The sequence below is a fragment of the Trachymyrmex cornetzi genome, unplaced genomic scaffold, assembly GCF_001594075.2.
Source record: "Trachymyrmex cornetzi isolate Tcor2-1 unplaced genomic scaffold, Tcor1.1 scaffold73, whole genome shotgun sequence".
Lineage (NCBI taxonomy): Eukaryota > Metazoa > Arthropoda > Insecta > Hymenoptera > Formicidae > Trachymyrmex > Trachymyrmex cornetzi.
Genome location: NW_017300059.1, coordinates 560225 through 587493, shown reverse-complemented (window position 1 = coordinate 587493; position 27269 = coordinate 560225). Strand labels below are relative to the sequence as shown.

The window sequence follows — 27269 nt, the reverse complement described above, 5'->3', positions numbered from 1 at the left end:
AAGCGCAATTTTTTTCATGGCAATATTACTCGCATCTTCGAATATATTCGTAACATTTACAAAGATACAAATAAATATTCTGCTACATTATCTAAGTACGAGAAAAGAAAAGACTCAATGGACAACGGGGAGAAAAAATCGAAAGATTGCGTGACAAACATCTTCACCCGTAACAACTAAAGATACTCAGCGATCTAAAACATGGCGTGGGATACCTGGGAACATTTTGTTCTCGAGAGATCGTCGATCTTTCATCGACCGTGATATCGAGGGTTCACCTGGTTATTCGGCACGATGCTTTAAAAAATATCGGTGTAGATTTAACATCATGCAGTGTCTCTATAATTCTTACTGTGTTGGTATTAACATTAACATTAACATGATGTGAATTTAATGGGATTCAGTAATCGTGGGTTTTAAATCCACACCATGATGGTGTTGATATTAACATGGTGAGAACTGTGTGGATATACCGCATGATGTTAAATTCACTTCGATATTTTTTAGAATGGAGCCTTCCGGGTGGCTTGATAAATTCAGCGAAAATTTACACGACGTCCCGTAATATCGTCTTTGCGCGCGATTTGCCGCGTCGTCTCGTCAGTTGATTAGAATGCTTTACACGCCGGTACAGCTGGCAAGTATAACGCGCCGGAATAAAGCTTCTTGGGCACTGATCTCCAGCCTATGATCAACGCTTTCCCGAACGGCTCATCGGCGCATCCGTCACAGAGGTCCATCACATATCTGACCTCGGCTTCAGCAGGTTCCCGTACGTTTTCCTCCTCGTCCTCCTCGTTTATTCCCTTCGTCAACTGGAGTCCATAATCCGTCAATCCCGCAAAATAATCGTCGTCCAAGTCTTGAGGAATAGAGTATCCATCGAGGATTGATCCGTCGCCTAATTGCAACAGTCCTCTCTTCTTCTTGTCGGCGTCGCGTTTCCCTAATGTTTTATTGTTCGCGACCTCCGTTCTTGGCACGAAAGATACCTGAGATTTCGAGAAACGTGAGACACATGAAGCGTAACGCGCTATTAGTTGCGCAAATAGAAATTTACAGTACGCATAGAATATATATTACTCCTTTTGTTCATTTTATGTAGAAATGCAAAAGAAAAAATTTAGACTTGTTTCCTGAAGCGATTTTCAACGAGGTTTCTTGCAAGAAATTTAAATCGTATATTTAATTTTAAAAAATCAGTCTGTTACATGTAAAGCCAAAGTAATATGAAATTGTCAGAATGTTATGAACTGAAATTTACTGAAAAGAGTGCGAGAGTTACTCGGCGTGAAACAGATATTTTTGAAGCGATACAATGAAAAATCTTAGGATCCTGGTGCAGGCAAGTCAAATGCATTCGCCGAGATTATTTCCACTCTGATTCTCCGAAAGTCTTTTAATTTCTTACGTTAAATAGGTTGGAAACTGCTAGATCGGAACTTATGGTTTAACATTTGCTGAGAAAAATTATTCTCGGGTTACTTCACGAACAAGTATTGATATTTAAAGTATCAAAATTATCTAGTTAAGACGAACAGAATTGTTTTTCGAGTTGAGGTAACACCGGGGAAATGAAATGTATATAAACGAAAAACACGAGATAGATAAAAAGCTAAGGACTTTGGAAAATATTCCATTAATATATTTTCCCCTATATAGGTAAAAACAGATACGGACACGCGAAAGAAATCCTGATTTAAGGCCTGATTCTATAATCCTTAACGATGAAATTATTGAATAATTGTTATTAGCAAAGAACTTTTTTTATTCCGTAGCAAAAAGTAGTGATAAAATTGTCCTAGCTAGCTAGGAAGATGTTGAGTTCAGGACAATTTTATCGTTACTTTTTGTTACAGAATAAGCAGGTTCTTTACTAACGACAATCATTCAATAATAACAGAACTTTAATATAAGTAAAGAACTTCTCTTATTCCGTAATAAAAAGTAGTGATAAAATTGTCCTAAACTCAATAACATCTCCTTACTGTAGGACACTTTTATCGCTACTTTTTTTTACAGAATAAGTACCTAAGTCCTTTACTAAGTCAATCATTCAATAATAACATTATTAAAGCCCATTTTCATAATTCATGATTACTTAAAAGTTAGCAAAAGATTCATGAATGAATTTCATTGATAAATCTTTTGGTAATCTTTAATCTTTATGTAACCTAATCATATATTGTGAAAACTTAAAGCTTGCAGAGAATTATCCTAAGTTCAAATTAAGTCTTTCGTGTTAGTATTTGTTTTTATCTACATATGTAGAACTAAACACATTATAAAACATCTCTTAAAATCTCATGCTTTTCGTGTTTATATTATTTTATTCTCTCATTGTTAACTCATGTAACAATCTTTTCGTTTTAATTAGATGATTTAGTATTTTAAACATTTGTACTCAACTAAAAAAATGATACCGAGTTTACGGCAATTTTGTTATCATTTTGTCATTAATAAATAACAATATCTCTCATTTATAAAAACAAAATAGGTCCTTAATCACGCTCACCTTGCTGTCTGAAATATTAGCTTCCTTCGAAGTTTTCTCGGTGTCTCTCTTCGTGATTGATTTCTTGGACTCAGTCAGACTCGACACCGTCTCGTTCTTGATGTCCCGTTTCTTGGACTCGTTTTTCTCTCTTTTGAAGAGATTATGATAAGGCCCATCCGCAAAGATCGACGACGGTCTAGGAGCAACGGGTAACCGTTGCTGCGTCGACAGCGCGGGGAAGGCTGTCGTGAAAATGTCGAGGTTCAAGGGCGGGAGCGGTTGTGGGGGTGATTCCGGGACCGGCGGTAATGCCGGATGACGGATAGTCAGGCCGTTTTGTACGATCTGAATCGATGCCCCTGGATTGATCCTCACCTGGAACGTCGTTCGCACGCATGAAACATTCATGCTCAATTGAGCGTGGCGAAGCGTAGGAGAAATAATACTTTGAACACGGGGTGGAATGTCTTACATTTAAGAGGCATCGCGACAAGACGTGTGAAAAATGATCACATAGAAAGGGCGATTTTGTTGAAGTATTAAAAAATTTAACATAAATATATTAATGAAGGACTACTATTCACTATTAATTCCATAATGTCAAATTGTACCTAATTTGAGTTGTTTTTAATTATTTCCGTAGGTTGCCACTATTTCTCTTTTCAATATGTCATTAATTTAATTAAAACAATGAATAATTGAATTGGAGAAAATGTATTAAATTTGATTAAAATTTTGTTTGTTATTCACTGAACATATTAATATGTTGTTTACGTTGGAACTTAATACAAAAATGGATTTATATTTTGGCACACATGGAAGTTACTTCCATAAAAACAACTCACAGAATTGGATTACTATTGCTCCTTTAGCTATAACAGTGCAGTTTAAGCAAATTGTGCGCCAATTATGTCGGTTTAAAATTTAGCTAAATATAGATCTGAAAATAATGTTGGACTATCAAAATAATTATGTAGAACATTCAAGTTGATTACTAAAATGTCAAAACTTTATGCAGCATTGCTCATCACGCTTGAGAAATTATTTTAATAATTCAATAAAATTTTTCAGATCTGTATCTATCTAAATGTTTAGATACTTCAACAAAATCGTTCTTTCCATGCGCGAAAACACTTAACAGGACGTTCTAATTTTTCGGATGCTCCCTCGGACGTTCTTTAGATGCCTCCGTGTCTCGTTTCCGGTGATGCTAATCAGGGGACGGAAGATAATTAGCTTGATGATACGGAAGCACACACGCGGGCGCTCTCGAGTGTAACGAGGTGAGAAAACGTGATTATACTTGTGTATTGATCTGTCCTCCAGTGAGATAGGGATGCGGTGGCAAGGGAGGTCCGGTTACAGGCGGCAGCGTGGTGGTTCTCGGCATGTTATTACTGGTGTCGTGTTCGTAATGATGGGCGTGATGGTGCTTGTGATCTTTGTGCGCCTTGCCCGCGGTCAGGGCAACGTTGTAGAGCTGTACCATCGTCAGTTCTCCTAAATAGCCACCGGAACCTGGAAGAGAGTAGACGTTAGTCAGCAGACGCGCGTCGCGACGATAAATCATCGTCAACGATGTCGTTTGCATAATTCGATGTACGATAATTAATCCACTACATGGAAGAATGGTTTTACTGAAATACCTATCTAAAAATTAAATACAGAAAATAATTTTATCTGAACCGTCAAAATAATTGTGTAGGATATTCAAACTGGTTGCTACACTGAGAGAAAAGTGTTTTATATGTGCGACTATAATTGTTAAAATAATTATGGTTAAGACCTTTTTTTATTTTTTTAGTTATTACTGTTATGATATTAGTAATAATAATTATACTTACAATTCTATAAAAAAATATATAATTAGCACTGAAAATGACTGTAAATTATAGTTATGATAATTACAACCATTTTTGCTCTTAGTGTAAAATGTTAAAATCTTTTGCAGCATCGTCATCAATCTAGCTAAATTTTTAGATACTTCAGCAAAACTATTCCTTTCGTATATTGAAACGGTCTTATTATCAATAATTGAAACTCGATAATTGTGATTCTTTCACTTCCAAGTGATCAATATAAAATTCTTACCTGGTGGCGCGCCTTCGCCTTCCAAGAAACCGCCACCCAACTGTCGTTGTTCCTGTCCCGAAATGGCGATTCCGCCGCCTTTGATAACATGCCCAACTAGCTGAAGAAAGCACGATAATGTAAGTTTTCTCGCGTATCTGATTAACCCAAATATCTAAAGATATATCTCCATAAATCGCTCTTTTATTCGCTGGACTAAACGACACGTGAAATTAATCTAAAATGCAGTCCAGCCTAATGCTCCCTTAATTGATTGCTAGAAGAAAACCCGAAAAAACCAACGGTATAAGCCAATGATACAAATAGAATGGAAACTCAGGATTGTATGTCTCCTGTGTACGATATAACAGTGGATAGATTGCACGTCCGCAGTCGAGCGACGTTATATGGAAATTTAAATTGGTTTCTGTTCTTTTTTATTTGAAAAGTAACCTGGGTATCCTCGGATGAGAATATCGCGATATGGAATTCTATACCTTTCCATTTCCCGTTTATTCTATTTCGTCGCCATTTTTTTCCGTTTCATTTTTGTCCGCAATCTAAATGCAGGAAACCGCCGTCTTGACAGTCCTCATGCGGTTTAGAACTTATGGCGAATGCGTCTTGCATTTAATTGCGAATCTTGCATTTCAAATTGCTGACAATTACATAATTATGTGATAATCGCAATAATTTTATTAACTGAATAACGTGTTGATAAAATGTATTGCGCTTTGAAATAAATAACTACGTTTCTCTTAACCCTCCTGACGTGGATCTACTGGACTCACTCCAATTATATTCTTTATATTACATACATCTGTAAATTTGATTTTTATTATTATTAAAATAAACTTAATATTTATGCACACCCATCTTTACATATATATATATATATATATATAAAATATAAGTTTTAGTTCTGAAATTAATTAGTGTCTTTTAATCAGCATAAATTAATCCTCTGTTTGCAATCTGGGTCTTTTTTTGGTACAAGCAAGATTTCACTCTTAAATTTCTCCGAAATAAAGACAGAATCCGAGTTTCTCTCTTAAAAGACCTTGTCAAAAAGCTATTTGATAATATAATAGAGAGAGATGTTGAAAATTATTTCTAAATTTTCCATATTTTTTGAAAGCCTAAAATAGTAAAAAAAGAAAACAGATTGCAAACGGAGAGTTAAATGAGTCTCTCAGCATCACTAACTGTGCTATAATTTTTAAAGTCAGTTTTGGAGGGTTAATCATTGCAATGCACGTTTTGTACGGTATGACACGTTTATAAGATACATAGGTAAATTCCTGTGCATTATATTATACAAATGGATGGGTGACTATGCAAAGTGTTATAGTATTCAAAAACAGACATTAAGTCGACAAAATAGCGGCAACACATTCGCGAACGTGAGTCGTATACGAAGGAAAGTACCGAAAGCTTGTTCACTCGAGGAATTCTTGGCGCATTTAACATAAACGATAATTGAGACAACTTATACAACATGGATCCTTATGAAACTACATAAAGATATTTCCATGCGAAACAAGGAAGCCTCCTCTTGCCATAGAACGTTGCTTCTTTTTTTAAACTTGTATTTATAATTGTATTTTTGCTGAAGAATTCGATTGAAATTAGCTTTTAGATAGGTATGATTTAATAAATAGATATTGACAGTCAATTTGACATCTTTTACGTTTGCGATCAGAATTTAATTGAGGAACTCTGATGAAGTTTTAACTGTTTCCGTAATATTTACGGACGACGTTTCCTATTACTTTTTGTTTAAATACCATTTTTCATCAATCTAAAAATTCGTGACCTTATATTTTTGAACGAAAAATGGAGTAACACGAGTATCTTAATTCAAGGATTCACGGTGGTTGTATTAATATTATAGGCTAAGGTAATATATTTTTTGCGTTAAATTATTTACAATTTTCAAGATGCTATTAGCATATATGCTATAGCAATATTATTAAATTGCTTGTGAATTTAATTTAATTGTGATATAATTAGTTTCGTTTATGATTGTATTTTTCAAGAAAATAATGTCAGCGTGTAGTTTACAGAATTCATTCACACCGAATATTTATATAAGGCACAAAAATAGAATTATTTCTCTTAATTGATTTATTCTCGTCGGTCTAATTCCAAATTATAAATATATTAGTATTATTCGTTACTTTACTAAAATTTTTTTTAATACATCATATGCAGATAAAAATTGACTTCATTACTTTCGACGATAAAAATCAAGTTGTTATATCACGAAAATATCAAAGATATTAAAAGACGAATATATAATAAATCTACATATTCATCGCTGCGTTTTCTTGTATTTTAAAGTAATTATTATTATTAATTAATCACAGCTTTATTTCACGTATTTTTAAAACCGCGATTAATTATTACGCCGGAATGTAAGAAAATGCGACGACGCGAATGTGTAGATTTACTATATTCATCTTATAATACTTTAAATATTTTCAGGCCGTAATTATTCTAATTCGTTCCGTGTTCTTGATGGCGTATAGAATGGGTGCATTCAGTACTACAACCGCTCACTGAACGCTCATTGAGCTCTTGCATCTGATTGGCATATTCCGTTAGAACTAAAAATATAGTCCAAACAGATAAGAGCTTACTGAGCGTTCAGTGAGCGGTCGTAGTACTGAATGCACCCAAACCCAATGAATTATAATTCGCATTTATCTTGTTTAAATTCTCACCGGACATTTTACCAAGTATTGAAGTATTTCGAAATGGTAACGTAAATCCGTTGGCCTTGATATCTGTGACGTCTGTTTACAGCGTGGCGGACGGCGCTCGGCGCGTTGTTTACTCAGGAGGTGTAACCGCTATCATTCGTACGACGACACTCGAACTAACGGGAAGTCTTCGCGAAGCCGCTCCACATTACTCTTTGAAACGCGAACGTTCCTATCGAGTAATTAGCGATCGTTTACCGGCGCTGCCAATTAACTCTCGCGCTTAACGTCTCGTGAACGGCGCGTTGAAGCGACGGCTCCTTGCAAAATATTATCTCACGCGAGTTTTTCTTTTGAAAGCAATATTAAATATCCGAACGGACTTTTCTCATGATTACGTATATGGTGAGTGCGGAGTAATAAACTGATTGTAATATCGAATATGGTTCGAGTGTATGAGGTAATATCGAAATTTTATTGATAACATTTTATATTTCGCGAACTGATTGAACACGCGAGAATAGCTGGTCTTAGAAAGTAGCAATAAAAAAGAAATGGCGTATTGTAAATTGTAACTTTATTATTCTCCCTCTTTCTCGTATTGAGCGGCGTGTGAGATTTTAAAACGTGAAATTTAAACCTTAAACTGTAAGAAATTAATCAGTCGATTAATCAGATCTCTTCGACTGTGATTTTTTTATGGTTTAAAGCTTAAGTTTTACGCCTTGAAATATCATTGTGCTATCTCACCTGTCTATTGCGATGTAATAAAATACGTGTGTAAAGGTGAGTGCCGTTTAAAGTGTCGCATAATCATTGTATTCCGATAATTAGGTGCGCGCGCAATCTTAATTAATCGCTTTCGCGAGTGACTGTGAATGCAACAAGAAAACTTGAGAGAGAGAGAGAAGAATGTGGAGAATGCCTGAAAGACATCAAGCCATGTCGAAGAAACCGCGGGGTGAATACAATTTATTATTATTTTATATAATCGTTAAAATAGTCATCTGTAATCCTTTAATCAACACGAAATTTATAATATTTATAAGTTATAATATATACTCGATATATTACAAGTATCGAGTATATTATAATTTTAAATAAACGTTAATTATTTTCTATCGTTTGAGTATATTTATATTTTACAATTCGAGGAAGCAAGGAAGTTGCTACGCATCGTATCGATAAACAACAGATTATCTTTAATTTGAAATAGTACATTTATCAAAAATATAGATATAGAGAAAATAAGATATAGATATTATAAATCGATAGCATAAGAATAAAATTCACATCTCAAATTCATGTTTTAAAATGGATGGGAGTTAGGCAAGTAAAAATAAAAATTAATTAAACAAAATAAATAATAAAAATTAAACAGTGATTATTTATACCTGGAAAATTATCCGATTTATTATAGAAAAATACACTTATACACAAAACTCAGTAGAATTTTCACGAAATCGAAAACTACTTTAGCGTTTTTATTATCGAAATAATTTTATTGTCGAATATAAAGCCGTGACATGTAAATTTATAGTGTATTTTATTTCAAAAGAATTTAGTTCCCCGCGGAATTCAGTTTTGCATGAAAATTCTTGAATTATCATTTTACACGGAATATAATATCGCATTCAACTCGAAAAAACGCAATCTTTTAATAAATAGTTTTTGTCGTTTATAATTATGTTTAAAATATACCACATAAAATATTTTACGAGATTTCCTTGCACAAACTTTTAAAAATTTTTTGTAAAATTTATACACTTTTTCGGTAATGTACGTCACGTGGTGTAAAATATGAATTCGCGTAATACTCATCATATACTTATCTATTCTGAAAAATTAAATTTATCTTAAAATTTCAGAGTGAAATTTAACATGGAATAATTTGACTACAATGAATATTTCGAATATAAAATACAATTATACGAAAAGTAATACAATTAAATGAAATTTATTATTCGATTCATATATATTCACATACACAATTATATTATCTTATTAACAGAAATACACTCGTGGAGTATATATTGAAACTCATTTTAAAATTGAGCCAATCTTACTTAGCTTCATTTACCGCAAGGAAACCGAGGAAATTATATAAAATCGGAAAACGATACGAACTTCGGAGTAAAATTATTAGTGCATAATTTTTTCCGTGTCGCAGTAGTAAAGCCATGTTTACGGTCAGACGCACATTCTCTGCTCAGGAATAGTCATCGCCGCAACGGCTTTTAATGAAAGCACTTTCCAACGGTTAATTAATTTCGTATTCGTTTCGTGTGCGCAATTTTATCGCCGTTGACATTCGCGCCATAAGTTCACCGTATAATACCGTGCTATAATTAGCAATGCTTGATTACAAGCATATCACATTTCCCGATTTGTACTTAAACGTCAAAATTATTAATTAATCAATTTTTATTTCGTCCGCATATTTAAAAAAAGTTTTAGTAAAGTGTAAAAAATAATACTAATACGATAATGATCTAGTATTTATTAGAAAGTTAATTTTATCATTATTCTTATTAGCATTATTTATTATCTTGTATTTATACTGAACTTTTTTGCAATATGTATTTATTAATAAATCATTTTTAAGGATTGTGTAGCAATAAGTGCTAAATTTATAATCGGACAATTTTTTATTTCTATAATCAGAATAAAGTTCTGTCCGACTAGCTCCGATTTCGATGGAAAAAGCGTCAATTTACTACATTAAAATGAAAGCTTTTAAAGAGATTTTGATGACCCTCTCATGGAAAAGCCATTTTTTAATAAAATTGTAAAATTAGTTAGTATTTATATTAGTAATTGGAGAAGGAGAAAGTTGTGGGATGAACCTCTTTGCGTGGAAAGTTGCAACGTTTGAATCTCGTCACACTATTGTTCATTAAAAAATAATAACAAATAAATTTGACAATATAAATGTGAGTTTAATTTTATAATTTAAATGTTATGTGAAAAATTGTAAACCTCTGGAACCATCGCTTCGCATTGTGAAATGTATGCGTGGACGCAATGGGTTTTATTTCTCTCTTCGGATGAGCTCCACCACCGAAAAAATAGATACATACTCGTTCTACTGTTTTATTTAAAAAATAGCTTTTCCGTAGAATTCGTCAAAAATTCCTTTAATCGTTTTCATTTTAATCCGAAATGAAGCTTTTCACAGTTTCAGCGAAATTGTTGATATTCTGTTTTCGGAATTTTACCTAAATGTTTCTGAGTTTCATTAGAGAAATTAATCATGATGCATCCAATATACTGGTCTCTTTTTACAAGCAAAAATATAGTTCACGAGAGCAAAATTGAAAAAAAAAATGAAAAAGCGCGCTTTAATTAAAGTCAAATGATGTTTGCGTGAATAGGACGGCGACTATTTTAGCCATGAAAGGACGACGAAACACGAGTTAGTGATTAGCGGTATGATTGTAAAAGTCGATTCTAGTGCGAGAGACAGCCGGTGCAATCTTTCTTATTAGAATACCGAGGACAATGCGCCATGATTACACCGTCATTGTCGAGCTGGCCGTTTGACCCAAATTTACCACAGCACGAGAAGTGAAATCTCAAGAGATCGACGCGTTTTCTTACGCATTATCAGCAATTGTAACTCCGAAGTCTTGAAATCGCTCGGGGGAGGTTAATGCTGGACGATCTCGTAACAAGTTTTGCGAATAACGTAACAACTTCGTTCAATGGTTCTGTCGAATTCATGTTAGAATATAGTTGGGTCCATGTCGTTACAAGTTACGAGAACACGTTCTCAGTAAATGAGAGGCAAATGGCTTTCTCTCAGCGCGGCCGAAATTACGTATTTTCGACGAAAGTTTCGAAGTTTTCGAAGTACTAAGCCACGTGTAAACATAGGTGAGCCAGGAGAAACTTCAGAAATAGCACATAGTGCGATGCATAACCGACGATTTTTAAATTGGGGAAAAGCTCTTCATTCGACTCAAATTATTGTTTGCCAATCTGGACTTTAGGAAAATTGATTAGTATCCTTATCATATTTTTCGATATTTCTACTTATCTATTTATTTCTTTTTATACGAAAAGATCAGATCTGAAAATAATTTTATTTGAACTATCAAAATAATATCTAGCCTAACAAAGGTAAGTAGGTTGGGGTACTTAAAATAGCCCAAAAAATTTTATTTTTATAGTTATATTTTTTTAATAGTGTGTGTGTGTAATTAATTTCATATTGTATTATTTATACTTTTAAAATAGAAAAATGTAAAAATAATGACCTTTAAGCCTGGATAATACTTTTTACTTTTCCAGAGCAAAATTTTTAAGATTATGTATGGGATGCTATGGTCTATTTATTTAAATAAAGGTTAAGCGTTAATTATTTTTATTGTTCAACAAAATTATTTTCAGATCTGTATATAATTAAATTCTTAGATATTTTAGTAAAATCTTTTCGTGTACCAATTTGCTTACCTACTCTCTGAAACTTTTTAAGTATTTCGCTCTTAAAGATTGAAAATTGAGTCATTCTGTTTCAAGACTGGCTTAATTTTCTCTCTTTAAAGTAAGATTCCGCTATAAAGAATTTAGAGTGTACCAATCTATAAATATTTTAAGAAACGAAGCGATAATATCAAAAGCAGGATAAAATCGTGCTTACCCTGTTGTTGAACCCGCGACCTACGCGCTCGTCGTTGACCCAGATCTGCCATTCCCCGGTGCGACCGTTCCAGCTTGTGCAAGAGTGGTACCACTTATTAAGTCTCAGCGGATAATTCAATCTGTATAAATTGTGACCGTTGACGTTAAGCATGTAGTATGAACTCCTTGGTGTGTTTGCGACCCACGACAGTATCCCCCGTGGTTGGTCGCCAACTGAAAGCCGAGGGTATAAATTATCCTGTCCGCGACGCGGAAAGAGGGAAACGGTTTTCCTGCGCGCAAGTAGAATAGATGTAACATTACTATTAGGGATGGTAACCGTCGAGAATACTATAGCAGTTGTACATGCAGATACATGCGAGATTCTGACGCTTTCATTCACGGGCACGTTTCATGTTTTCGGACGCTTTCGTTCCAGAACAGACGGGTGAAGAAATATTAAATACCTTGTTATTTATACATTATTTAAAATTAGTATTTAATTTAAGATTAACGTTAACATGTTACGTTTTTTATCTTTAATGAAATGCTAATATCATTTCCAACGTGCAATATTTATTTATTAAGCAATGGAAAAATTGAATAATGATCAAAAATTAAAATCCCAAATTAAATGACTTATCTTTTATTATCTATATTTTACATAAATAAAATAATTTCCAACGTGTAATATTTATATTTTATTAATTATGTAATATTTTTAATTATGAATGTATAATCATTTTTTGTTTTATTTTACACTTTCAGAATTAATATAAATTTCAAATTTTCAGTTATTGTTTGTGTAAAACAGATTTACAGCTTATTCTACTGTTATGTGATTAATTTTAATTCGATATAGTTTTAAAAAGTTTAATAGTTTCTAATAATTAATTAAAGAATTAATTAAAATTAAGTTGTTTTGTAAAATTCTTATAAATAATAATTACTCGATTTTTATCACGATATTTTTCTTATAAGGTCTTAAAAATGATTTGTGGATTAAATATTAAAAGTACTTCTCACAATGGTACATTTCCAGTATATCTATTGATTCTGGAGGCTGAGAAGCGTTTTTAGATATATGCGAAGGTAGGGACTTATTGTTGGTGTATTTATGACACCGCGCATATCCACCTATTGTCACGCACGCCTGCGCGTAAGAAAAAAGAAAAAAACCACCTAGCGTATGTGTGGAACTTTCTACCGGCACAAAAAAGTCACAAACCGCTCGGAACCTTTCTAAACTGCATATTGAAAACAGCCGGAAAACGTCATTGTTCGTATGCGAATAATAATGTATGCGGGCGTAAATCTATTCTTACGACGACATGAGGAACGGCATGATTGTAACTTAAGCTAATCACTGATCTGCGGAAAGAGAGAGCATTGCGTAGGAATCGATTATGCAACTGAATAAGACCGTTAATATCGCGTATGATGTTTGGAGATTATACGATATTTTAAATTAAATTTATTTCGATATTTATAATAAATTATTTGCAATATTGCATAATCCAGATTTAGTAGTAGCATTTTAATAAAACTTTATATCAGATTTGCTGGGAGCATTTTGATAAAACTTTATTTCACATTTATTACATGTGAAAACAATCGCTGTGTCGTATTAAAAAACATTATTATATATGATGAACCAATAAATGCACGTACGAGTTTACTAAACTTTAGGTTTAGCGAAAAATGAATCCATTATCGATGTTTACGTATTAAACTTCGTAATTTTTTAAAATTTTGTTTAAAAATATCCTGTAATTTTAATGGAAAGATAATATTTTTTCTTCACGAATAAAAAAAATATAATAATTTTGGAAAATATAATTAGCAAAGCTATTGAAAGCAGTCGCTGTTTGTTTTTCATATATCTACATATAAATATCGTGAACATCGCACATTCATTTTTGTAAGTAGGTATACTGACAATTGAATGCACCAGTTCATTTGCAAGTTTATTGTTTGCTTATCTGCAGTTTCTGCTGTGTTAGTTAACAATATATCAATTACGAGAAACTAGGTCGAAGGTAAATTAGTGCACGTTGTAAAATTCGTTAATCAACCAACTTGCGCCGTAATTTAAGGAGCGCGAATTTTCTCTGAGTTTTTATGATAACAAGTTTCCAATGTAAAAAGAAAAGTCTTGTTTGTTAGTCGCATGTATTATTCCGATAACAAAAGAACAGAGTATATTATTAAATCGTCGTGAATTTGTTTTTGTCTTTCTTACAAGAGAACCACGTGAAATATCAAATTTTAAAACTTTATACGTATGAGATATATAAATTAGATGATTTTAGAAAATATTAGTGGAGACTAATAAACTGTTTCGAGAGAAGTGAAATAATCCTTTATATATAAAACGATTTTTAGTTTTTTTTTCCATTATATTTCATAAATTCAAGATTTCTCATATATTAAAGATTTCTCCTATCTCTGAATAGCGTATATAAAGAAAATCCAGAGAAGCGGCTTAACAATAGTGTTTTTTATTCTACTGAAGTGAACTCCAATGTTCACGATACGTTAACACACGATATATTATGACATGGAGATAACCCGCAAATCTTGCATAGCTTTTTTGAAGAAAATGGAAGCTTTAAAAGAAATATTCAAAATATTAAAAAATATTTATACAAAAATATTATAATAAATAATCTCTTTATTTGTGCACTTAAATATTATTAAAAAAAAATAATATTTTGAAAATCATTTTTTTAAATGCATTATTAACGTGAATAAATAGAGATGATTTTTATTATAAAGCTTTTATTATATAGAACATTTTTTGATATCTTAAATAGTTTTTGATATATAACAGAAAAGCAACTGTTTATTAGCTCCAACTGATATCTTCTAAATTTATCTACATTATTAATACCGAAAGTTAATACCGTATCACAATTAATACGCTATGTTTGTAACACCGTTATGCGATAACGTGCAATATTACTTTCAGTGATACACGCAGTGAACTTTCGCTTTCACATTCGATATATTGTGCGGTGATAAAAGGTGAAAGGAGAAAGAACACGTTCGTATTTTGGCTCACACTCACCTGCGTAAGAGAACAAGGGATGGTCATTGGAGTGATTATGGAATTTCGTCCACATGCAGAGGGTGAACTCTTTCATGTTTGGCAGGTCCACCTTGTAATGGATGTACTGCAAGATGAAAAAATGTATGTACATACACATACGCACTCTCTAAAACATTAGAGTGAATCTTATTCCGAAGAGTGAAATCTCACACTTATAGATTGAAAGTTGAACCACTCGTTTCTAAGACTGGCTCAATTTTTTAGCCTTCTTTAGAGTGAAATTCCACTCCAACGAATTTAAAGGGTATATATATATATATATATATTTATATATATATATAATATATGTACACTCCAAATTTTTCTTGGAATGAAACCTCACTCCAAGATAATGAAAATACAACCACTTTTGTAAAAGAGTGAAAATATTTCATTCTTTATAAAGAAAATATTTTCACTCTCTTGGAGTGAGATTTCACTCCAAGAAGTTTACAGTGCATATATACTATATATATATATACGTATATATATGATAGTATATACCGTTATAGATCACATCAGTAAGCAACGCTCGGCTGACGTTGATTTCGTGTGCCTATCGCGATCCGAATTGTCAATGCACCCGGCGACGCGCCGCTGAAGATTAATGTGCCCCGTGCGATTTAATCGCTGGAATGTGTACTCTACCGCGTTCGCATCACTTGCATTATACCGGCCTTACATTATTAATCGGTATCGATCCCTACGACTCGCGTTTAAATGAACGTTAGGTAAACGTAACGCGAGCGAGCACGTTTCCGCGGGTGTATCGAACAATCGTGGCATACGAGTGCAACTGTTGTTCAATTCGATGTGGATGATTAGAATTTGATGAGAGTCTGAGTTACATCTTCATCTGCATCGCCAGACTATCTGCCGAATTGTTGCTAAATTTAGAACCATCTTGTTCGCGTAGTGAAAAAAGAAATTACCGTAGCATAATGAAAAAGATACTTTTTATATAATACGTAATGCGACATAAATGCAATTGCGTAGATATTCCTTTAATTTGATGCACACGGAATTACAATAATTATCGCACGCCTCTAAATTGGTCAATTATATTGGTTGTTGACGTTGTACATCGATCGATCGAAATTTATGTATGAACAGTGCTCTACTCGGGGACATACCGATATATCGAATTGATATAGTGTTGATCAGGGCATACACTGCCTTAGGTAGTGAAATTGCTTTGTGCAGAATCACGGTATAATGTAATTAACAAGTAAATATCGCGTATCTAATCTACTATTATCTTCGATATAAAACACAAATAACGTTAAACCAAAAATTAATGACAATTTTGGTTTTTATAGGAATATAGCGAATAAAAATGCAACACTTTTAAATAAGAAATCATTGAAAATATCTATTGCAAGTCATACTTATTATAAGGAAAATTATATTTCCAGCTTTTCTACTTGCACGTTTATTTGCATTCTTATTTTATTATCTCTTTTTTTTTATTATTAAGGAATCACAATTTTTGTTTATTATTTCTCCAGCAAGGATATAATGTGTATACCACATAACGTATATACTGAAATGTGATTGTGTTGTTTTTCAACATTTGTGACAAAATTATTGGAATTTATACGGAATATCCGCGTTTTAATTTTATTCCCAAAGAGCCTTCTCAGACTATGTTTTTCTTAACATTTTTAAACTGATTTTTTTCTTGCGAACAAATATTCCGCTTTGTGATACGTTTAATATACTGAGGATTAGCGTATATTATACTTTGTGCCTGAGGCAATGAAATTACTTCCTGCAAAGAATTATGGTATTATAATTGACAAGTAAATATCATGTTTAGACTACAACTCTTCCTGATATGAATTTAATAAGCACGAGTGAGATATGACAAGCTTGAAGACACATTAATGAAAATACATTCTATTTTTTAAGAATTTAATAATTACAACATATTATGTGTAAATAACACAAAAATTGAAAATATTTGCTATATAAGAGTTTACAAGTAATTTAGGAAAACATTATATTTATTTCTTTACGGCTTTTTATTTGCATATTTACACGTTTATTTGCATTCTTATTTTACCATTATTTCTTTTTTATTTTACAAAAAAAAACCATAATTTTCTTTTATTATTATTATTTAGTATAGGGATAGGACAATCTGTAAACTGAAAAGGGTTACGTTTTCCGAACAGTTCCGCGACAAAATTATTATTTAGGTATATGATTTATGTGAGATTTCCGCATTTCGACTTTATCCCCAAAGACCCAATTCTTAGATTGCGTTTTTCATATACAGCTTTTAAACCGATCTTTCCCCAAGTGCCGTTATTATTACCCACATCCTTTTTAAAGCGAGACAGACACATTAATAAGAATGCCTGCTTTTTATCGGCGATTGCATGAGCTCGCGGTTAATCGATTACGTGTTGTCGACGCGAGAGTGGCGTAGAGCCGCTTCTTGCGTCCGTATAGTTTCTATCTCAAGGGAACGGGAGGACTCGCTGTATGCAGAACGGTTTAGCCAAAAGCGGCCGCAAAATCTCAACGGCGACGACCACGATCGAGATTGTACCGGCACATGTCCAGTTCCTTTTACGGTCGTCAGCTCGCATAAACTTCCCCGCGCGTTATACTAGGGCGCTATAGAAATACGCGCGTCACCGCGCGTTGAGTTAGCCGGTATCTGACAGGCAATGTTTCAGCCGACTTCTAAGAGAGGAGACCGTAAATTTGACGGGCGGGATGAAATATTCAATCGTGTACCCAGCGATACTACTCGCTCAATTTCCCTGCTGTTTGCGTTAAGGTGATTTGTACCTGCAATTCCCGTGACTTATCGACATGGCGAATTATAACGTCACGCGATCGGTCTTGCGAGTTTCTCCATCAGCAACTAGAGTTATATTAATATCTGAGTAGAAAATGTCACGTGACATGATTAAACATATATTACTGCTAGACACATGTTTCAAATGTTTCAATCAACTCTCCGGAGCTGACGTCAAATTTGTAACTATTATTGGAGTTGTTGGATCTGTCATAGATGTTTAAAGATGTTTCAAGTTATAGTTTCTGCAAAAAGTGATTAGAATTGAAAATTTGAAAATAATTGCAAGATGTTTTTAATATATTGTTTGAAAGGCACTAATTTATTTCAAGGAATCAAAATGACATAACTCGTATATAAAAGAATGAATACTAACAAGTAATTTAACTTGTAAGTTAATTTTAATGAAAATAATCCACGTTTGCATAAAGAAAATTGAATTGTTTGACATTTTTGTGTAAAGTGGCAACAACAAACACAAAAATTAAGAACTAATAATAGTAAATTCAAATGTAATAATTTTTTATCGTAACATTTCTTTACAAAGACAGCTAAATTATTTCTATTTATCAAAATCTTTATTAGCTAAACAATCGCAGCATAGTGGGTCTCACACGCAAAAAAATATTTTGCTGCTCCAGCTAGAATTATTGCTGTTTTATCTGATAGAAAATTATGTATAATCATACGCATAGAATTTATAGCATAAATCTAAATTTTATCTCTGTCATCTATGTCTCATTAGATGCAATACATATCCAATATCGTAGTACTTACTAGAAATTTGTCTATTTTAGCTCACTTTTCGTACTTAAATAATTTTCGCTAGAACTGCAAGATCACTTTTTTGGGTGCCTAGACCCTCGTCAACTTCGAAGGGTTAAGTAGTGACGACTTTTATGTATGTACATTAATTTATTTGGACGAGCGTTTCTCATTAGGATAGTGGATCGCTCAAATAAGAACACCGAAAACAACTCGCCTCTTAAATAGCGATCTCGCGTTTATCACCACAGTATTTCCTATATACGAAAGTGCTTCCGCCGTAATTTAAGATCGATTTGTTTCGCCTCTGCATTTAGCTCCGCTGCCACTTTTAGCGAAAACGTATCGACGTTTCGACTAGTGTCGCTCTCGATTTTCTCCGTGTGATAAATTTGCAAATCGCGTTTCCACGAATTGGCAGTCGTGCTTAATATCCCGCCTGGCATTATCGACCGTCACGAGAGGCGTCAGCGCGGCCGTTAATTGTGACGGGGAATGAAGCTGATGAGGGATCGGGTGATAGGCGTCCTGCCTCGGGGAAAATGATCGCCGTATTAACGATTGTAGAAAGTCGCACTATAGCAGGCCTTTGTTCCGGTCGTCTTTGGATCCATTTACAATCCGCGATTTCGCGTCAGTCTCTTTTCCCCTTGCACTTGCTTTGCAATTACGTCTGGCGTAAGTTGAGTCTGAACGACGCTCTCCGACGTCAGATATCATCTTGACTCGAGTAGTTTAACGAGCACAATAAATACACTGTACTCACACTTTCCATCGCCAACTTTTATCGCGTCGATCACGCCCCATGGATTTATTCTCTGTAAGATTATCCGGATGGAAGCTTTAGTATTTCACATTAATTTCATATCTGCGATATTATTCTCGTTTTTTTGTCTGGTATTTCATATCTGTGACATTTTTCTCGTTTTTTTTTTCAAATTATTGTTTCGAATATTTTTCGATTATATCGCAAATATTATGACAATTGTTTTATGTAATGATTGTGTTATTAACGTCCATTTTTTTCTGCGAGATTATTCGGATGGAAATTTTGATTTTTAGTTCCATTCCTATAGCATTTTTCTCATTTTGTTTTAAATTTTATTTTATTTCTCATTTTATTTTAAATTCTTTTCAATATTTTTCGTTTATATATTATTATCACAAATGTTACGACGCATTGCATTATCTTATAATATTATATTAATCTTATAATATCATCTTTATGTTTGGATAAAAATTTTGATCTTCAGTTGCATATCTTGGGCGTTTCTCATTCTTTTAAATCATTCTGAGTATTTTTGGACCATATTATTATCAGAAAAATTATGACATTGCCTTACATCATAATATTATATTAATGATCATTTTATTTGTGAGAATTATTTTAAATCGTGTTATAAAAAAAATTTTTTTTTTTTCGTAGATTTATGAATATATCAACGTTTTCTTAATATATAAAGATATTCATAAAATTAGTAGCTCTGATACTTTTAAAAAGGATTTGTTATATTCATCGTTTTACACATTTTGATCAGTATTTGAAACAGCAAACACAAAACTACATTTTAATTTGAATAACTGTGTTTTAATTTCAACTGTCACAACAACGTTCACTTGGTTAAACAAAAACGCGTGCAGCCATATCGGCGAAGGCCGTTGATATTACCATTCTAAATGAACCGAAGTAGTTTAACTTCCTTTCTCCTTAAATCAACAGCCTGTCACCCGTAACACAAGAAATACCTAAGCCACGTGAACGTAGTATCTTCATAAATCTTATCGCGATAAACCAAAATTGTTTTCATTAAGCGCGTTTATATAACTGGAAATCTGGATATATTTCAACATCGCTGTTATATCGCAAGTGATTTCTTATATGCGATATATAATTCTACATCGCTTGGTAATTTATCTTCATCAACTTCCTCACAATCAGTGAAGCTAAAATTTTCCATCTTGTGACTTTCCTGACTATTATACAAATTTGCCCGGGAATATTGCTGCTGCCGCATCAGACGAGCAAGTAATTCACCTTAGATGGAACGTTCACTTTCTCGTTTGTCGAGTTACATTGAAAACGAAAATGTAGAAGTGCACCTGTGCATTTTGTCTCTAACGAACCGTACAGAAGGCATAACGATATTCGAACATCGTGGCGAGGCATCGGTTGAAAGGCAGTCGCAGAGCGGGATTTTGCCGTTTTTGGAATCACGGCGATTGATAATAATTCAGAACTCGTTCCGACTCGCCCCAAGGGGATCGTCCGGTACCTCGAGAGAGTGTTTTCTCTTACTTTCGTTGGCCGCAGAACGCGTGTCATTTCGTTTGCGTTGCTCTCCCGATGCAATGCCAAGTTGCATTCTCTCGAGCGTGAAGTATACCTCACGTGGCACGTGAACGACGGAATTCCGTGTTAGTTACACACGAGACGAACGAGTTGCTGTTGTGCATGCACTAATTATAAGTACTGTTAGCGCGTACAATGCATGATAAAGAATAAGAAGATAAAAGAGGAAGATGGAAAGTAAGAAGAAGAAAATGAGAAGAAAAGGTATGAGGAAAAAGAAGAAAAAGAGGATCAGAAAGAAAAAGAATATGACGAAGAGGAAGAAGAGAAGAAATGAAAAAGAGGAAGAAATGTGCGAAATGTGATTCGGGAAGAGATCATTTGTCGACGAGAAAATTGTCATAAATTTTTAGAATTTATTTAATATAAGACACACACTTATAGACATGCACTTTGTTGTAAAAAAAACTTTCCAAATGGAGGAAGACTAAAATTTGTCGAAGAGTATAAAGATAAAATATAATTTTTGTATGCTGTGTATGTATGACATAATTTTAATGTATTAAATTAAAATTATGACATATATACTAAAAGAGTCTAATCTTCATCAATGAATAAATTACACGTTTAAGAAAAATATAGTGATAGCAGTTATGTAGGTCACAACTGTGCAAGTTTTACATATGTAGAATTAATGTAATTAAAGCGATGTCATTAATAACCATAAAATAATTAATTTAACTGTATATATGAATATATATTAATTCTACATATAAAACTTGTATAATTGTCATCTATATAGTTATCACCACTATGCTTATCTTTTTGTGGGTAGAACAATTATTTCACATCGATAAATTATAATGATGAGATTGTATTATAACAAATGATTTATCAAATGATGTTGGAATTATATTCTAATTAGCAGCCTAGTGTTTCTCTAACTACATTATTATTCAATCATTATTGTAACATACGAAATTAAATTAAACAATGGTAATTGCTTAATTTATCTATTTTTAGATGCATCATACATGTGTATAGATGTACAATAATATCAGTAAGCGAAACTCGACAAACACCGTCCTGTGGTTTGGAAAACAAACATTCTACATGCATAGGACTATATTGACCATCTGACCGCTATGATCATTCTCGTTTCGCGCGTATTTATAAGTGATGATTCGAAATGACCTACATTTCATAGATTTTTCCTCTATGTCTGTTAACATTGATTTTGCTAAAAGCTAGCAATATCGAGCCAGCAAATTATCAATCTAAATTATAACGAATATATATTTGAATAGAAATAATCAATAATTTCTTGCGATATTCGCTTGATTAAACTTTTATCATCTCCATTTTGAAACTTCCTAATAGCACAATTTATTGACGCAATATTATCCCAATATCTCCCAAATGTCAATATTTAATCAACATTTAACCAAAAATCGCAACTGAATTAATCGTGCTATTAGGGTCCGATTTCTGATCATAGAATTACTGTTTTTTATCGTATCATGATTTATTTCTTGTTATATTGTATCTATAAAACGTAAATTCGGCGAAAACGTATATTCGGTTTACGATACAAAAATCTATTGTTGTCCTCGACTTACCTCGAAGTACAGCTGCTGGTTCATGCTGACTTTATAGAGGGAACATGTATCTTGGTCTTGTGGCAGCAGCAGATGATGAGGACTGTCCTCGTAGAGCGTCTGCGTAGGCGCGTTTCCGAAAATCGATGCTTCCTGATGCAGTATACCTGCGCCGTCGGAATGGCCCGGCACAATCGGTCGCCAGGACGACGAGATCGCCTGCATCTCGTGTGAGAGCGCAACGAGAATAACGCACGTAAACAGGATCGGCGTCATCTTCGGGCGGCTCGTTCCTCTCGAACTACCTGCAAATTGATCGAACATTTTATATTTTTTTATTTCGAAATTCCTTAACTATTTCGTGACTAAAAAGAATTCGGAATTGTACATTGTTAAATATCGAAGGAATAATGGTAACTCAGGTAACCCTTGAGTTTAATAACTTTTTATTATTTTTAATTTTTATGTGTCAAAATATTGAATCCATTTCAAAGTAAACAACGTCCAAATTAACGCATGCACTTAGTAAATAATAAACTTTTGATTTCTTTTTTAGTTAAATTGTTTATCTTTTTTGTTTTAGTTAAATTAACAACATATTAAATAGGAGATGTAGTGACTTTTAGAAATGATTTCAAATAATTCAAATTTAATATAATTTGATGTTATGATTTTAACAGTGTAACAGGAATATATTGAAAGAAAATATAGAATCCACGAAAGTTTTTGTTACTTTTACTTTTAAGAATTTTCCAAGTGTTTAAAACTGAAAAATAAGATTGTGAAACTTAAAATTATTTCAAAATTATTACTATTAAAAATTAGGAAAAATCTTAGGATCATCAAGACTCATACATTTTAGTTACGGGTTAAATCCTTCGGTCGTCCGGGACATGTATTTTCACTTTCCGTTTATTTGAAAGTAATGATAGTGCAATGTCATTACGTTCACATATATCGCATATGTGACTCACATATTATATAAAATTCCTCGACTATTTTTTCCACGAACATCCTTACGTATAATAAAGCACATGGCGCTCTCCCAAGTTAGTGAAAATAGAAAAGAGAAATTGGGAGCTGATTTGTAGAATTAGGTAGGAATAGGGAGGAAAATATAGAGCAAGTCATAAAATGAGGATTTAGATACTGCGAAAGGCAATGTTCTATGGAAATTGTGGAAAGAGAGAACAAGGAATTGAAGAAGAATAAAGAGGATAGGATAGATACGGAAAATTAGTTATTAGGAGGGATACAAAAGGAGGGAAAAATGTTACGAAGGAAAGGAAATATGCTAGAATTTTGTGCAATAACTAGATAAATGTTGTATGAATATAAATTAGTATAAGATATCTGATAAAAAAGGTTGTGATACTTAGGAAAAAAAGATAATAAAACAATGTAGGTTTAGGTAACAGTAATCTTTACAAAATTACTTTCTTAAGAAAAAGATAAAAAATGCGTATTAAAAGAAGAAATTGTAAACAAAGTCCCTTCTTAGCATATAAGCCGATAACAAATATTCTGCTGCATCTTCTAGAAAGGAAAGAGACGATTCCTTCTCCCTGCCTTTTTAATATAAAAGTTCATTTTACCTATTGTCTAATTTTTGCGAGATAAAGGAATAAGCGAACTTGTGCAGATATTAATCAACGTGCAGTATCGGCGTATTACTGTCGACGAGCTTCTCCACTTAGTTCATTATTATAATCAAAAGATTTACGACTCGATATATATCCGGGTGCGGAAAACGGATCGCAGAAAAAAAACATTGAACCGATGGAATGAAGTCCACGCCGCCGTCGCGTATAATATAATGCATAAAAGAACGGCGTGCACACGCAATCATCATTTCGTTGCGAAATTTAATTCAGGGAAGCGTGACGAGGAGTACGTTGTATCGCTAAGAACGCAATCGACGATAATCCCTTTTTTTTATACGATATCATTTTTATCTCATTACGCTGCTACCATCATACGCTGTCGGGGTATGCTAAACAGCCTCGTGACGCGATTAGAACCAGATACGAGATGCATATATCCCATCCTTTCTACACTCTTTTTCTTCTTGTGTACTTGAATAATTAATCGACGCGATTAATTATTCTGCTAATTGCGCCCATTCTCGAAGACCTGCTGATGAATTCGTGCGACGTAAGCTATATTGATGTTTATATACGTTCCTTTATATAAAGCATGCCTCGCTCGTAAAGTTGATGGCGTGCATACAAGTGATAGTCGCGTGAAGAAACGGCGAGAGAGAATTTTACGACTGATATAAATTGCCGTGATCGAGACAGTTATTTCTCGCCAATACACCCAATGTGTAACCCCATTAATATCACTTCTAATGATTTTCTAATTGCGCCGGAGCATGCTTTCTTGATTCTAAATCGCTGATAATAATCAAATCAGGAAATCGAACACATTGATAAAATTATGATATATGAACGGGATTATTTTAGTTGAAAGTAATCTGGTTAATTATGTGACATAAATGTACTATGTTTTTGTTTTAACAAAATGTTTACGAGAAAGCTATACGAAAAGGATGGTTTTGCTGAAATATCTAAAAATTTAACTAGATACAGATCTGAAAATAATTTCATCGGACTTTAAAAATAAATGATAATTATTAGTAAAAATAATTATAATTATTAGTAAATATTATCTATTAAAATAATTATAAACAAACTGGGATTGCTAGAATAGCAACAATTTTTGCAACATCATGCTTGAAAATTCTACGTAACTACTTTGATGATTTAACAAAATTATTTTCAGATCTGTTGCTTAGCTAAATTTTTAGATAAGTCCTTCAGCAAAAACGTTCTTTATTGTAATAGAACAAAAACAATGACATGCTTTAAGGCAAGGAAAATAATGAATTATAATAAATTTTAATTAAAATTTAAAAAATAGACCCTTCTCTCTTGAACGTTAACAAGATTATTTTTAATTAAATTAATGCTGTTAATATGTCATTTTTTTCCGTGTGTTGTGTGTGTGTGTGTGTGTGTGTATAGGAAAACAATTTTTATAGTAAAACCAATTATGTGCAGCATTTTAATATTTTAACATGGTGCAATCATATTACTGCAACATGAATGCAACCGGAAGAATTTTCCGTTTTGCCTTGATAGTGAACGGTACCAGTATGACTGGGCGTTGAACGGTAGTGTTAACGGAACTAAGATATGCGGGAGTAGCGCAAAACGGTAATTGACGGTTTCCGATTTTGAAATCTGCGTATCCCTACTGTGCACATTTACTCTTAAATTTAAAATGATAACTAAAACCTGTTACGCTCGAATAATTGTGCTTGACTACTAACTGCTTTAGAAACTCGAAGTTGAATAAAACTGAAAGTTGAAGTCTTATTAAATGGTCAAATGGTGTCACGAAGATTTTTACTATGTATATTATAATTTTTGTAATTACAATTCATTTCACATGTGCAGAAATAATTGCATGGTAATTATTTGGTAGTATAATTATTTAGTTATTATTCGGAATATTGTTTTGATGTAATTTTAATGATTTTATTGAACATTTCAGTTATGAATTTGTGATAATCGTCGATTAATAAAAAATATTCTGTTATTAACACTTCTAACCTAAATAGTATTGTTTCATTATTTTTATTAATTTTACGTTTTAAATTCTTATCAACGTGTTACTGTACTCTGTGCACTGTATTTAATTATAAAAGTCTCTTTTCTCTAATCTCTTGTATCATCGCTTCTGCTACTCGTGTCAACGACGTCATTCTCATCTCACAGTCATTAATGCAACCGTTCACTTTGTTATAAGAGTATCGCGCTTAGAATGTAGATTGTCGAGTCACTTTGTAACACTCTATCGTAATCAAACAAATTGCGATCAACAGTGAGCAAAAAAGTTATCAAAGTGAAAATTAAAATACAAATGCCCTGAATACTCTGGCGACATTGAAATGACTATACTTTACATGGAATCATACCAATCTCCTATCAAATGACAGTCATTATATTAAAGTCTTCACTTTATAAAAAAAAAGAAATACATACGTAATGTATCGCATACATTGCTCTAATATTCCACTTGCATAAAACATGTGTAATGATGTGGAATGATAATGATATTCAAACACAAACGTTACACACGTAAGTAAATAATAAAACAAGCGCATTATGAATTAAAGATTCATGTTAAAGATTCATTAATTAAAGATTCATGTTAAAATTTTAAGATATAAGGATTTGTAAAGAATGCTAGTATAATTGCATAAATATCTTAAGTAAGAGTTTTTTTATTAAAAATTTAACAATTAATTACTGTTTTATTTTGTAAGTTATATAGGTATATATAAATATACATATAAATTATAATAATCCACCAGAAAAAATAAAAAAATTAAATAATTAATATTACATTTTTATTTCGGAGATTATTACTTTACTGAAACGAAACTATTAAACTATAATTTTTCAAACTTATCACGTGACAAAGGAAACAACACTCAAAATTTGTAGATTTATAATTTTGTTAATAATTATAAAATAAATTTTTAATGCGTTCTTTAGTTATCTTTGCCTGTGAATCGAGAGATATAGGAGCACTTCCGTAAAAAGTCCACAAAGTCGCACAGATATATTAAATAACGTTTTTCAAACATTCAGACGTTTAGACCACCAAGAATATTAAACACACTAAAACAATGTTCTTTTGAGAAACACGAAATTTCGAGCGATTATTGTAGCGCGAAACTTACCCAGAGATAATGACCACGGTCGTACTCGGCACTATTGAAGAAGGTAGATCCTCGCGGTCTCAGAA

General features: G+C 32.8%; 2 protein-coding genes across 16 annotated transcripts in view; one reads left to right on the top strand and one right to left on the bottom strand.

Moving 5' to 3' along the window:
- The window catches only part of LOC108767867 (coiled-coil domain-containing protein AGAP005037), a 114426-nt gene that overhangs the window by 11933 nt on the left and 75224 nt on the right, over window positions 1–27269 (top strand). The gene's annotated exons all lie outside the window — the stretch shown is intronic.
- LOC108767868 (uncharacterized) lies at window positions 133–27269 on the bottom strand. Its single transcript, XM_018517968.1, has 8 exons — window positions 27205–27269; window positions 22473–22756; window positions 14966–15071; window positions 11915–12129; window positions 4589–4688; window positions 3801–4015; window positions 2516–2872; window positions 133–992 (listed from the first exon to the last, which is right to left on the bottom strand). Exons 2-8 carry the CDS (start codon window positions 22725–22727, stop codon window positions 609–611), a joined length of 1632 nt encoding a protein of 543 aa, XP_018373470.1. The 5' UTR covers window positions 22728–22756; window positions 27205–27269; the 3' UTR covers window positions 133–608.